General features: G+C 37.5%; 1 protein-coding gene across 5 annotated transcripts in view; it reads left to right on the forward strand.

The window, feature by feature from the left end:
* The window catches only part of LOC134224958 (zinc finger and BTB domain-containing protein 24-like), a 79,553-nt gene that overhangs the window by 28,033 nt on the left and 38,089 nt on the right, over positions 1 to 13,431 (forward strand). Inside the window, exons 1-3 of one of the 5 annotated variants that reach the window (XM_062704643.1) lie at positions 6,239 to 6,424; positions 9,091 to 9,827; positions 10,077 to 10,187. The exons of 1 other annotated variant lie outside the window; for it this stretch is intronic. In XM_062704643.1, the coding sequence (XP_062560627.1) occupies positions 9,801 to 9,827; positions 10,077 to 10,187 (138 nt within the window). In that variant the 5' untranslated portion in view covers positions 6,239 to 6,424; positions 9,091 to 9,800. Of the gene's footprint in view, positions 1 to 6,238; positions 6,425 to 9,090; positions 9,828 to 10,076; positions 10,188 to 13,431 lie in introns of those variants that run through there. 3 more of the 5 variants (XM_062704644.1, XM_062704645.1, XM_062704646.1) reach the window with 3 other exon arrangements.

Genomic DNA, 13,431 nt, shown 5'->3' on the forward strand with positions numbered 1-13,431 from the left:
GGTGGCTGGGTTCGATTCCCGGTGCCGGTCCAGACAATTTTCGGATTACAAAATTGTCTCGACTTCCCTGGGCATAAAAGTATCATCGTGTTAGCCTCATGATATACGAATGCAGAAATAGTAGCTTGGCTAAGAAACCTCGCAGTTAATAACTGTGGAAGTGCTTAATGAACACTAAGCTGCGAGGCGGCAATGTCCCAGTGTGGGAATGTGATGCCAATGAAGAAGAAGAAGAAGATTTTAGCTGAAATTCAAGTAAACAACAACACAAAAATTGCTTCCAAAAAATTCCGCGGAAAACATGTCACTTGGCGGAGTTTCCTGCATGAACTCCTAGATTAACTTGTCACAAGAATTGGAGAACTAATTTTCACTGGAGGTTACGCAAATCATTCTGCAAAATTCTCGAAGAAATTTCTGCTGAAGTCGGATGAGCCTAAGTGTCAAAAAGGTGATTTTGAATTGTAATTTTGAAATTAATATTTTGGCCTTAACTTCTGAGCTAGACTTTTTTGCACGCTATTTTTACAATAAATAGTATTTTAGCCATAATTTCTAAGTCCAATCCGGCCAATTTTCAATAGTAAATAGTTCATCATTCATATCCATGAATTTTTCTATTTTTAGAGATTTTATGGAAATGCTAATATTATCTTCCAAACTTAGACGTACATGTTCATGATAGATTTGTAAAGTATAGATTTGATAGTTCCGTTCGGATACGGCAGGCATGAACAATGCTTTATAGAAGTGGATTTAAAAGCGAACGAAATGCAATATTTGTGATCTAAAGCTTTCCTTTTTCTTCTTATTATTATTCTTCTTCTTTTTCTTCTTATTCTTCTATCTTCTATATATAAAAATGACCTGTCATAAGACGAGTTTATACAATCCCATTGAATTCCACCACTTAATTGTATCTTGTGTCAAGATACAATTAAGTGGTGGAATTCAATGGGATTGTATAAACTCGTCTTATGACAGGTGATAACATTCCACTAAAAAGCTCAAAATAATTTTCTTATATAAAAATGAGTTTGCATTTCCTTTGAGGCATTATAACTCGAGAATGGATGGACCGATTTGCAAGATTTCCTCACTTATCGATTCGTCTTGGACGAATTGTGTTTATATGTATGAAAAGATAGAACATTTTGCTGGGAAAGTTGAACAAATGTAAAAATACTACGTTTTCATTAGTTCTGAAGAAAACCATCTAGCTCGAACTGAAATCGATCTAGAGGGCGACGACTAAACAATTGACACTTTGGACGAAGAAAAAACAACCAGAGCAAGATCGGACAGGTTCGTCTAGTCCAGGACTGCCCAACGTACGGCCCGGGGGCCGGATGCGGCCCGTTGCTCATTTTTTTGTGGCCCCCGGCGTTTGAGAAAAAAATACTTCATAACCGACCCGCAAGCTTTTCTATCTGGCATGAGAAGCTCCTTCTCATTATTTATTAATAAATACTTAAAATTACTGATTAAAAGATAAAAATCTGCGCAAGCACGGAGTCGAACAATGCAGCTCGGGCCAGTTTTGCTGCTAATACAATTTTGGCATTACGGATGAAACCTATCCAGGATAGAGAGCTTGTTAGGAAATCGGCTTTCGGCTTCAGTTACATTAGTTTGTCGTAAAGCACGATGAAGAGTTACAGTTCTCACAGAAGCATTAGCATTAGCATTGTTACGGTGTAATTCGTAGATTGGACACTAGTGATACTCATGTTTTACTTTTGAGATCCTTATCTAGAATGCTATCAGAAATCAAGAAGGGGAGTGGTCATTGATTCCAGTCTTAAACAAAAATAACAAAAGCATGAGGATTACTACTCCTGGCCACGCCCATCTTCACCGTAACTAGGGAGAGGAAGGAAGTGTTGATGTGGTACTTACTTAACGAGAGGCCACCGACTTAGCGACACCCTCATAAATACCACGGAGTTGGATAATAAGGAAGGTATTCGTTGGGTCAGGATTTGCCTGTAGCTGGCAATGTAACCGTGGTAGATCTTACCCCGTAACACACCATGTAAAGGTGTCTACCCAGCGTTACGGGTTGAGAGTTACAGTTCTCACAGAAGGATCGAAAACTACTTTACGTGAAAAACCTGCTTCTGATTCTATAGACCTGCTCGGTATACCTGCTCGTAATCGATGAAAATACTTAATGTAAAAAACAAGGTACATATAACTGTCTGAATAAGGGGAATTTATGATCATCTACATATTTATCACAGAGAAATTAGCAGTCTTGATCCCAATGAAGAAAACGACTACCGGTATCGACCTGGGGAAAGCTGTTAAGACCTGTATGGAGGAGCTTGAATTCATCTTTGAAAACTGAAGGCCTAACAACTGATAGAGGTTCGGCACCGACAGGAAAGAACACTGGCGTTGTGACACTTGGAAATTAAAGCAATTTGTTTATTGTGTTTTTTATTCAATTGTTAATCATTTTTGCATTTTTCACGGAAAAGGATCTATGTACAAAAACTATTACTAATCGTGATGTAGCGTCGCTCGTTATTAAGAAAATCAATTTTACCTACGCGAAGAAACTCAACCACCACTTATTCAGAATAATATGTGGATGGAAATAGAAACAGAATATGGAGATTTGTTGCGTTAGTACGTTGGCTAAACCGTGATACCTTGCTTAAGAGCGCAAAAAATCACATTACATTTACAAGACAAAGCAAAACCAATGCCTAAGTTCCATGATCCTGAATGGCTTGGCCTAAACACTAAACATCTCAATGAATTGAACATTAAGTTGCAAGTCAGGGATCAATATGTTGAACTTTTATTATCCAACATGCAAACTATTGAAACAAAATAGAAACAATTTGGGACAATTGATTGTTGAAAATCAATACTAATCTACCTTAATCCGGTAGATATCAGTTCCTGCAAATCTGTTGAATATGCTGGTAATCTAGAAGCCTTTCGACATTGCTTTTTACACGCAAAAAAAAGTGTTCCCCAATTCGTGAATAAGCAAAAACACACCGTGATTTAATTCATGGATTCGGGAACACCAGTCACGATTTCCAGAGCGTTCCAGAAAACGTGACTGTATTGCAGAATCCTTGACTGTTGTTCCCTAAAAATACACCGTGAACTCGTTAGTTCACGAATTCATGAACGCTTTTTTTGCGTGCAAGCTTCTTCGCTAATGTTTGAGAACACTGTTTCTCTACACCGTTTACTGATGCAAATGCACCTGGAATGTTCCAAATGAAGATAATTGACCTCGAATGCAACAACAAGCTCAAATTCAAATTTCATTAAGACAGTTCTCTTGTAAGATAATTTCTCTCTCCAGAAGTACATATCTGTGTGAACAACTCTTATCAAGAATTAAAGAGGTAAAAAGTAATTGCTGATCTTCATTATCTGCTTGTGAAATTCGATCACCGATTGTGAAATCAATATGCATCGAGTATTGTAAAGAAGTCAACAATTCAATGTCCTGTTACTTAAGAAGAAAAAGAAAAAAAAACACAGAGAAAAGATTGCCTAAACGCAATTTTATTGTGTTTAGTGTTTCCTTTAAAAAAAATAGCCGTTCTGTAAAACTAAATCTCATTCCGAAAAAATGTATTTAACTTTGGTTATTTTGAAAATGTTTAAAAAATATGTACCGAATATTTCCTGGCCCGCCAGCAAGTGGTCAATTTGAAAAATGGCCCGTGCCTTGAAAAGGTTGGGCAGGCCTGGTCTAGTCTCTAGTGTGATATAAATCTCACGACTTTCATTCTGCCAAACGCGCTTGAATTTCGAGTAGAATCGCATCACTCACCGAGAAATGATTTCGCTCCAAAAGTCTTCAAAACCCATCTTGAGACGTATTTTATGTTTACATATGGATTCATAATCCATAACTTTAAGCAAAGAAACGGTAGTTTAATGCATTCAACAAAGAATAAAAGAAAAACGTATGAATTATGCAATGATGCAAATCGCGAGTCAAATCATGAGCGATTCCCTGGGCCATGATACTGATGGGATTTGCCTCGCGCATGATTCGCATCGCTCATGAGATTTAATAATTTGAATTTTTACCATCCTGAATTCACGAAACCGTCGATTGTACCACAGTAAGGCGAAACCAAACGATTGAATCGAGAAAGGCATCATCTCCGCTAGGTGGATTAATCTGGGTTTTTATTATTTTAGTCACTTAAGTCGTCACTATTATTCACCCCTCAATTCGCTACAAGCCCTGAGATAGACTAATAAGCCCTTTCCCGTCAACAATTTTTATTCGCTCAATCGATTCTTTGGCTTATTTAAGATCAACTTTCCCAAAGAACCCACATTTTTTGAAACCTCTATTTTTAAAATCGAAAACAAAAACCGAAAAAGTGCTGCACTGTCGTGAATCGCATATCTGTCCCATCTTTGCTGGATTTCCTATTCATATGGGACAAATATGCGATTCACGGCAGTGCACGTGTGAACCGGCCTGAAAAAATCACCCGATGTTCATTCAAAATCGGGCCAATCTTTAGAAAAACAACACATTTCGATGTTCGTTTTCGGTTTTAAAAATATTCAGAGGCTTCAATAAATATGGGTTCTTTGGGAAAGTTGACCTTAAATAAGCCAAAGAATCGACTGAAACAATAAAACGAGACGGGAAGGGTCAATTACATCAGCTATTGGAGGAATCTTCCATCGTTTGTACCTCAAAAATCAATGATTCGTGCATGAAGTCACGCAGACTGACGGATGTGGTATTTGCGAACCCTTCGGAACCTGTGGGTTGGACGCCACGTGAATTTTTTTAATCTTTATTAACGTGATTTTTAAATTTAATAAAGTTCATCACTAATACGCCACGTGTAGTGATTTGAAGTATGACGATTTTTTGTAACCCATCAGCTTCCCGTTCGAGAACTTCGCATAAAAGCTTCGATAACATTTTATGTAGTACAAATCACTGATCAAAGTGGTTTGATTTATTAAACACCTTAGGAAAGCTGAAAATCAAAAAATACCAACATCACGCTCGATTAAGTCACATTCGAAAAAGAAAAAAACAAAGGCTAATGCACATCCTGGCCCAGTTTTACACCGCACACAAAGACCATCGCCGATCTATTCGGAGAGATCTGAATCCGAACCAGTTAACTTTGGTCGGACTACAACAATGTAAATCAAGTTACGAAACGAATCAAATATCATCATGACGACGTCCTATGTAGCGGCATGAAAGTAGTAAGTCGAAAAAAAGCGGCTACGCGTAAAGAAACTCAACTACCTACTCACGAAGTGTCCGAGCTGTTTGCAGTTTGTGGGTGCAGGGGTTCACAATGGCTTAGAGGAAACCGTATATTAAATTATAAAACTGAGTTATCGAAGAACCTTAAATGGCTCATTGGAAAGAAAAAAAAAACATTGAAAATATTAACATTCATAATTAGATGGGGCCCTCCTTAGCCTTGCGGTAAGACGCGCGGCTACAAAGCAATACCATGTTGAGGGTGGCTGGGTTCGATTCCCGGTGCCAGTCTAGGCAATTTTCGGATTGGAAATTGTCTCGACTTCCCTGGGCATAAAAGTATCATCGTGTTAGCCTCATGATATACGAATGCAAAAATGGTACTTGGCTTAAAAACCTCGCAGTTAATAACTGTGGAAGTGCTGAATGAACACTAAGCTGCGAGGCGGCTCTGTCCCAGTGTGTGGGGATGTAATGCCAGTAAGAAGAATTAGATGATAATGGTTTTTGTTTAGCTACATGACTCAGTCTAACATCGGACATGTGACGTATGTTATTAACGAACAATTAACAACCTCTGTATTCTCCATAATTTTAGGCTGTATCCTAATGGAATTTCATTATTCAATTCACACACAGAGAGTTATTAGTTTTACATTAGTTTTCAATTTTATCTTCAGGAATGATCGACAATCCCCAAATTTAACAAAATTCTTTATATTTCTTTAAGTAATAAAAACGTTGTTAACCTCTGTTGCAGTGTGTTAGGTTAGTTCCTATACCGTGTTGTTGATGTTTCATGGTTCTCCTGAAAACTATAATCAATGGTTACTTGCATGATGATGTTTACTGCGCAAAGCTTATGCTACGATTCATTCGCTTCACTGAGTTCATTCAATATTGAATGCACGAACAAACTCAAAACTCACTCACTCTCTCGAACCGCACAACCCAACGATTGGAAATGCCTGACGCAACTCGAGCGGACCCACGGAGCACCGCATTGTGCCAGACCGGAGTGAACCGTGCACTGGACCGGATCGTCTTTGGCCAGTGTCCGCGTTTGAAGCTTTCGCGTGAGTGCAATAATTTTCAGGGAAACTTCCCGTCGATTCGCGAGCCAATCGATTTTCCACGTCGAAGGAATACCGCGGGGTTGCTGATCCTCGTCGACCACGATCGAGGAATCGGGTGATGTACCTTCTAGATAATACATGCCTCTAGCATACAGAGACCTCTCTGGCGAAGGAAACATTGTGGAAGGGGAAGGGGTTTGTGGTTACATCGCGAAGAGGTATAGTGAAACTTGTTTGCGCACTCCGTGTAGATGACGGAGAGAGGCATTTACCTGTACGAATCATCAACGAAAGAGGAAGTGAACGAAGAAAATCGCTGTCGAGCGAGAGTGAAAGTGATTTCAGTGAAAAGAGGAAAGGTCATCTCCCCTGCCTTGGTGGTTGTCGGTGGTTGGGAACCGACTTAACCGGAGAAGAAGAATGTGAATGCTCGGCGGAATTTTATGCTGGGCCAGGGAAATTGCTCTGAAGAGGGCAATTATTGGGCAACAGGTGTGATCTGCTGCAGTGTGGGAAAAAAAGGGAGAACGCGTTACCAATGCTTGCTGGATGTTAAGTAACGGATACTGTAGTGGAACGGTGACGTGACTGAATTCGATTCGAAACTAAACATTGATGTAATGCAATTTAGTTTTATTATGTACTTTATTGATGTGTGCAATAATAAATTTAAGCGTTTGTGTGTTCAACGAGTTGTTGCAGCCTAATGCAATATTCCATCTTGAAAATATTTTCATTAAAATCGAAGTTAATTGCCTATTTTCCGGGTATTGACCACCCGACATGGACATTAATTACAGGGATTGAAAACTCAATATGCATATGCGTAGCATGTGGAAGAATTCATTCAAAACAATAATTGAACGGGTTTGGTCCCACTACCCTCAGTACACTAGACTTATGCTTTCCCCAACCATGCTACAATGGACCTACGAAGGAGGATCTCCAATATTTTTTTAGAATTTTATCCTTCACATCACGCATAAAATCCTGTCACTTTAGATAAATTTCAACTCGGGATAAATATATACTTTTCAATTTTTTATTTTATTTTTTTGCAATCTGATCATATTGCCTGATTTTGCAGTTCATGTTTTAGTGATCAGTAGGCCTTCTTATCCACGACTAGCTCATCACTAGATGACAAAAAATTTGATTGTTTTGGCTTTTAAATTTTCCTTTTGCGGCTTCTGCTCTATAGTTCGTCGAGTTGTACAATGCGAATGAACATCACTTTAACGCAGAAAAGCACAGATTCGGGAAAAACCAGTCCAGTACGTTTCAGAAAACGTGACTGTTGTTCGTCAGGGTCTCCTTGAATCCGAACTATCAATCAGAGTATAATCGACAACGAATATATTTTTTTTGCGGATCGCCATCGCGCGATAACCACTTGAATTAGTGTGATGAAATTTTGCCACTGTTAAATTTCACTCTTAGCTAGTTCCAGACGAAATTTAGTTTAGCACCCATACGGTAAAAACACAGACAAACAGACATAACACTTGTCAAATTTCCATCGTTCATTGAATTACTGGTCAATTCAAATAGTCATTAGTTGGCCAATCGATCACTCGTGGCGTGCTCGAGTTTGACGTTTGCTCACTACCGCCATCTGGTTCGTGATTTGCCCAACTAACTGAAATCCACAGATGTCGTTAGTGTTTGAACGACGATGAATTTGATGAGTAAATGTTCAATGTGTTATGTCTGTTTGTCTGTGGTAAAAAGTTACAAATTAACCAATGTGTCTCACTTTGTGTATGTTCTGCCTTTAAGTTATGAAGTTATTTTACATAAAATGTAAAAAAAGTGTTCAATTCCGGATAAGTGGTAATGTGGATAAGCTAATGCAAATAAATTTATATTAATTTAATATTTTACTTATTACCTGCTATGATAAACGAGAAAAGCACAATCACAGCTAGCTGGATTAATCTGGGTTTTCAGAGAAAAAAAATATCATTTTCTAGTTGCTGACCCGGCATAGTAGGCGAGAATGTGCGTTGTGAACTCTGCCTATGACGAATTCCAATATAAATCATACTTTTGGTTTTTCTACGATTTTCATAATTTTACTTGTGATTTTAATATGAAACAATATTCAATAAACACATCGGAGATTATAATGCACAGATTTGCAGATGGAATAATTAAAATTCACCCAACCGTTTTCAAGTTATGCGGACACGAACACGGACCAAATCTCGTGTTATTTTTGAAAACCTCGTATGTCCAAAAGAGAGGCTCTCTTTGTTTACTTTCTCTTTTGATTATTACGAAGACATACTAACATTTACATCGGATTTTTTTAACAGAGATCTGAAGAAAGTAGCTTTGTCTAGCGTGCTGAGGTGGAAATATTGCAATAAATGCAAAACTAGCTTCGATATTAGTAAAAGATAGCATAATGGAAGAAAGTCCCGCATTTGGACCCACGACGTTTTCAAAAATCATGCTAGAATTGATTTTTATATATAAGAAGAAAAATAAGAAGATTGTCATTTGTTCATCAAATTGAAAAATATTCTTAACCACATACATGTTTCGAAAGCAATAAGCATCGAACCATCCCATCAATCTCAATATGTACTTTCATTTACCTGAACTCTCGAGTTATGTCTCATTGCCCCCAGTAGACGTAATCCGTATCTCCTGGGCTATTATTCAGCAGACATCATACCTGTTGTTCGTTCAGGTTTCTCCCAAAATAACCATAAAACCAATAATTCGACATAGCTCAGCATTTGTGAAACAGTTTGAAAACAGCCCAAACCCCAGTTCGGGGGCCTTTTTATCCATTACCAGGTATAGGTCAACAGTTGTCAATTTCATCGTTATTTAATGAGTGCACACGTGTATGGAAACAGAAACGTATTGAAAATGTGAACAATCAGTGGTTTATCCAGAAGAGAGAGTTTTAACGGCAGCAGCTAAACAAAAGCAACGAAAAAATCGTAATCGTAAAAGTATTCTCCGGTGACCAAACTATGGAAACAATTTCAGTTCACGTTGAATAACTAATTTAAGTTTGAACCCAGTGAATGTTGCCGGGGATGTGAGCACGAGTGAAATAATGAAACCATCCGCACCATCAAAAATGGGTTGATCGCTTCGCTCTAAACTAATCACCGTAAGCACCGAATTCATATTGCCCGTTCCGATCGGACATGCGTCACTAAACGGAAGCTCCGCGGAAGATCAGTTTCAATGCATCGCTGCACACTTCTTCCCTGTCTGTTCATCTAGCGGAGGTGATTGCGTTTGATGATTGGTTGGTTTCTGAGAGCATCTTCGCATCATTACAAATAACCGACTATCATCAATCGATCCACCGGAGTAAGGAAACAACAAATGGCAAGAATCAGAAAAAATTGAAAATTAATACCCGACGAAGGATAGACAAATTAGCATCATCGGTCTCGACGGACGGCCGGCGCTCAACGGTATTCAACCAGGAAGAAGAACGAAATACCAAGCAACACAACAGAATGGACGACAATGAGAACTATTTGGAGGTAATTTATCCTACTTATAATATGATGGTTTTAGATTCGACCGTGCGTACGCTGCTCATCATCGCTTTCAAGTTTGGTAATTTATGCAATAAAGGTAACTCCATGAATGTCAATGCTTCGTTTCAATGATGACCCAAATCGGGTTGGCCAGTTATGATTTAAACTGCATTGCTGCACGTACCCGAATTTTAAATTTGTAGTACCTTTCGATTAGAAAGTTTCACTTTTGTTTTTCTTTCTCTTTTCTAGTATCCAAAAATGAACTTTTCCCAGTTCTCATCGCCCTTCGGTGGCGCTTTGGCAGCGAATCAGTTCGCGGCGGCCAAATTTCCGCCGAATCTCGCTACAGCCAATGGGCAGGTATGTTGTGAATCATGTTATTTCGTTTGAGTTTAGAGATAATTTTCAATAGAATTGAGTTGGCTAACAGTTTACCATCAATTTATGTAATTTTCTATCTATTCGTCCTATCTATTCTAGTCTACACACACAGCCAGTTTAAAAAAATCTGGAAAGTGATAAATTCGATCATATCTACCCATCACTTTTCTTGTTATTATGTTGAAACAAATTGTTGAACACCACGTGGAACCGAAATTCGTCCACCTTAATGTAGGATCAATACATTGAAGGTGGTTTAAGGTAGTTAAGTATAAAGTCATTTTTAACATCTTGCTCTTATACTTGACAGTAAGCTTTTTTGCCATTGAAATAAAAATTAAGATTTGAGAGCGAAATTAAAACATATTACATGTGACGGAATGTCACTCGACACACCCCTTAAGCCCCAAACACAATTCAGCGGAACGGCGACGGAAACGGAAAATTTGACAGAAAATATATGGGCTAAATGTCAAATCTGCCGTTTCCGTCGCCGTTCTGCTGTATTGCGTGGGGGCCTTTAGACTTATTGACACACCCGGTGACGGTATACTATGTACTTAAATGTACGAATTTTGATGTCCCAAATTATCAATTCTTTACTTGATTCCACATTTAAACCATAGAATATGGATATCTCGTACCTACCGTTTCGTTTATTATGCTAAGTGATGTTAAATAAGACGTTGGAAGTAACTTAGCTCATAGCTGAGGAGCATAAGACAAGCCTGGTAGCAAGATACTTTTCAGTGACTCGATCACTTTTTTCGCGTCAGTCACTAAAAAGTCGAGATCAAGTTTTTTTTCCGAAGAAAGGCACTATTTTATTTATAATAAATCACAATCCAGGATTTTATTAGATGGATCGCAAAGAAATGGGATAAATATAAAGGATTAGGAAAAAATGACTGCTTCCCGAAAATTGTTCTTAACCTTTTCGTGACTTCAAATCCTTACTGAAACCAGTTTTTAACATTCCGGGACTCGCACCGTTGTTAAAAGTACAGGCCTGGTAGCGGGTCACTTTTTAGTGACTTGGTCACTTTTTTCGGGCTAGTCACTAAAAAGTCTCTTTTTTCGACCTCAAGTCACTAAAGTCACTTTTTTTCGCAAAAAGTCACTATTTTCAACTATTTTGAAACTATTGAAACCAAGATTTTTAAATAAAGCTTTATGTATCCATCTGATGATGCTTTGTTCATGGCAGAAATGAAATTACAGATCTTGGATAAATGATCGTTCTGAAACTTCGCCAGCCATTGGAACCAGCCACTCTTATTGGCATTTCACCAGTAGCTAATTGAAGGTGTTTTACGTCACAATTTATAAATTGGTATACATTAGGATTTTTGCTTAAGGAATTCTTGAAAGAATAGCCGAAGGAATCCCGATTGGATTTTTCAAAGGAGTTTCTAAAGGTATTCTCGAAAAATTTCCAAAAAATTCTTAAAAGTAAAATATTTAGAAAACTACTTTTTTCTAAAGGTACTTCTGAATGAGTTCCTGAGGATCCAGCAATCTCATATTTTTGCATCAACACATTTCTTGAAGGAGTTTTCATAAGAAGTTCTGAAGGATTTCCTGAAGAAATTCCCAAACATATTTCCGAAACATTTCCTTAAGAAGTTTTCCTAAGTTTCTTTATAAAAAAAACAGCTGAAATAAAATTCTAAGAAATTTCCGAAAGAAAACTTAACCAAATTTCCAATGAAATTCCTAAAAAAAATGTCAGAAGAATATCTGAAGAAATCTGCAAAGTATTTTATAAAGGTATTTCCGAGGGATTTTCACAAGACATTAAAAAAAACACCTAAAGGAATTCATAAAAAATGTAAAGGAATCGCTAAATGCATCTCTAAAGGAATTTCCGGAACTATTCCTTGAGATGTTTTGTTGAGTTTTAACAAAGAAATTAAATCCTGAAGGAAGTTCTGAAGCAATTCTTCAAATCCGGAGGACTTTCCGATGGAATCTATGGAGAAATTTTCAAAGGAATACCTGGAGGAATTTCGATTGAATGACTGAAGCAATTTCTGGGTAAACTTGCAAAGGAACTGCTGGAGAAATTTCTTAAGTAAATTACAACATTGTTTTTGTGAGGCCACCAAAAAATTCTTCAAAAAATTATTATTCGCAATATTTAATTTTTTGAGTTGATTATTGATTATTTTTGCTTTTCGTACGTTTGTTTTTACCTGGAAATTAATGTAAAACAACTGGAAAAAAATCTGGAAAAATCGGGGAATTTTGTTTTTACAGATGAGTAGACACCTTGAGTATTGTTATACCGTATGTTTATAATAGCTCCTCTATGCAGATGATTGTTTTGTGGCGAGGAACTTTTGGTTACTTGGGTATTTACTCTATTATTTACTGTGTTTTGTTCCTCCTAAAAATGTTTTTATTGGCCACGCAAAATTTAAACAACTTCTCCCAATAATGATCATATGCTATCATTTCACAGCACAAATCCATAAATATGCTTAATCATCTTCATTGATGAAAATGCCAACATTCCACCACAATTTCAGGATTTTTGGATTTTGAGTTGTTGCCTCAATTTGAGGAGACTTGATCCCTCATTAGCCATCCTTATGAAAATTTGTCTCAAAAATTCAAGAAAATATAATTTGTTCTCAATTTTTTGTAATTGGACAGATGTAATGAAGGGTTTGCTCTAAAAGGAGATCGAGTCTCTCCAATTTTGAAGATTGCATGCGCTGTCGAATTCCATAGTAAAAATCGATCATGAATACGCACATCAAGTCGGAAAATTTACGTTTTTGTAGGAAAAATAATTAAAAGTTCAGAGAGCATGGTCCTCATTACAAGCAGGAGGTCGAGCGTTCAATCCCAGGCTCGTTGTACATGAATCTTCATAATTTTTGTTTTGTTTTCTACCAAAACGATCCGTACTGTTATTCATGTCGCACTAAAAATTCCAAAAACTTCCTTGGCACCAGTGACAAATCGTAGAATTCTCTGCAACTTTCTAAAGTAGGTGTTCAGTTAATCCAATGATCGTAATTTTCACCATTCTCAAGAGAAAAGAGTGCTCATTCACGCAGATTTTCGCCGAGAAATCATTTTCGGGAAAGAAAAACAGGTGTTATGAGTGATAGCCATATTTCGTTCACTTCCAGTGGCTTAAAAAATTATTTGCTTGCAAGACTACTCATAGTTTTGAGTAGTCCTGTTTTGGACTGATATTGAGTAAAATTTC

This window comes from Armigeres subalbatus, chromosome 3, assembly GCF_024139115.2.
Source record: "Armigeres subalbatus isolate Guangzhou_Male chromosome 3, GZ_Asu_2, whole genome shotgun sequence".
NCBI classification, from domain to species: Eukaryota; Metazoa; Arthropoda; class Insecta; order Diptera; family Culicidae; genus Armigeres; species Armigeres subalbatus.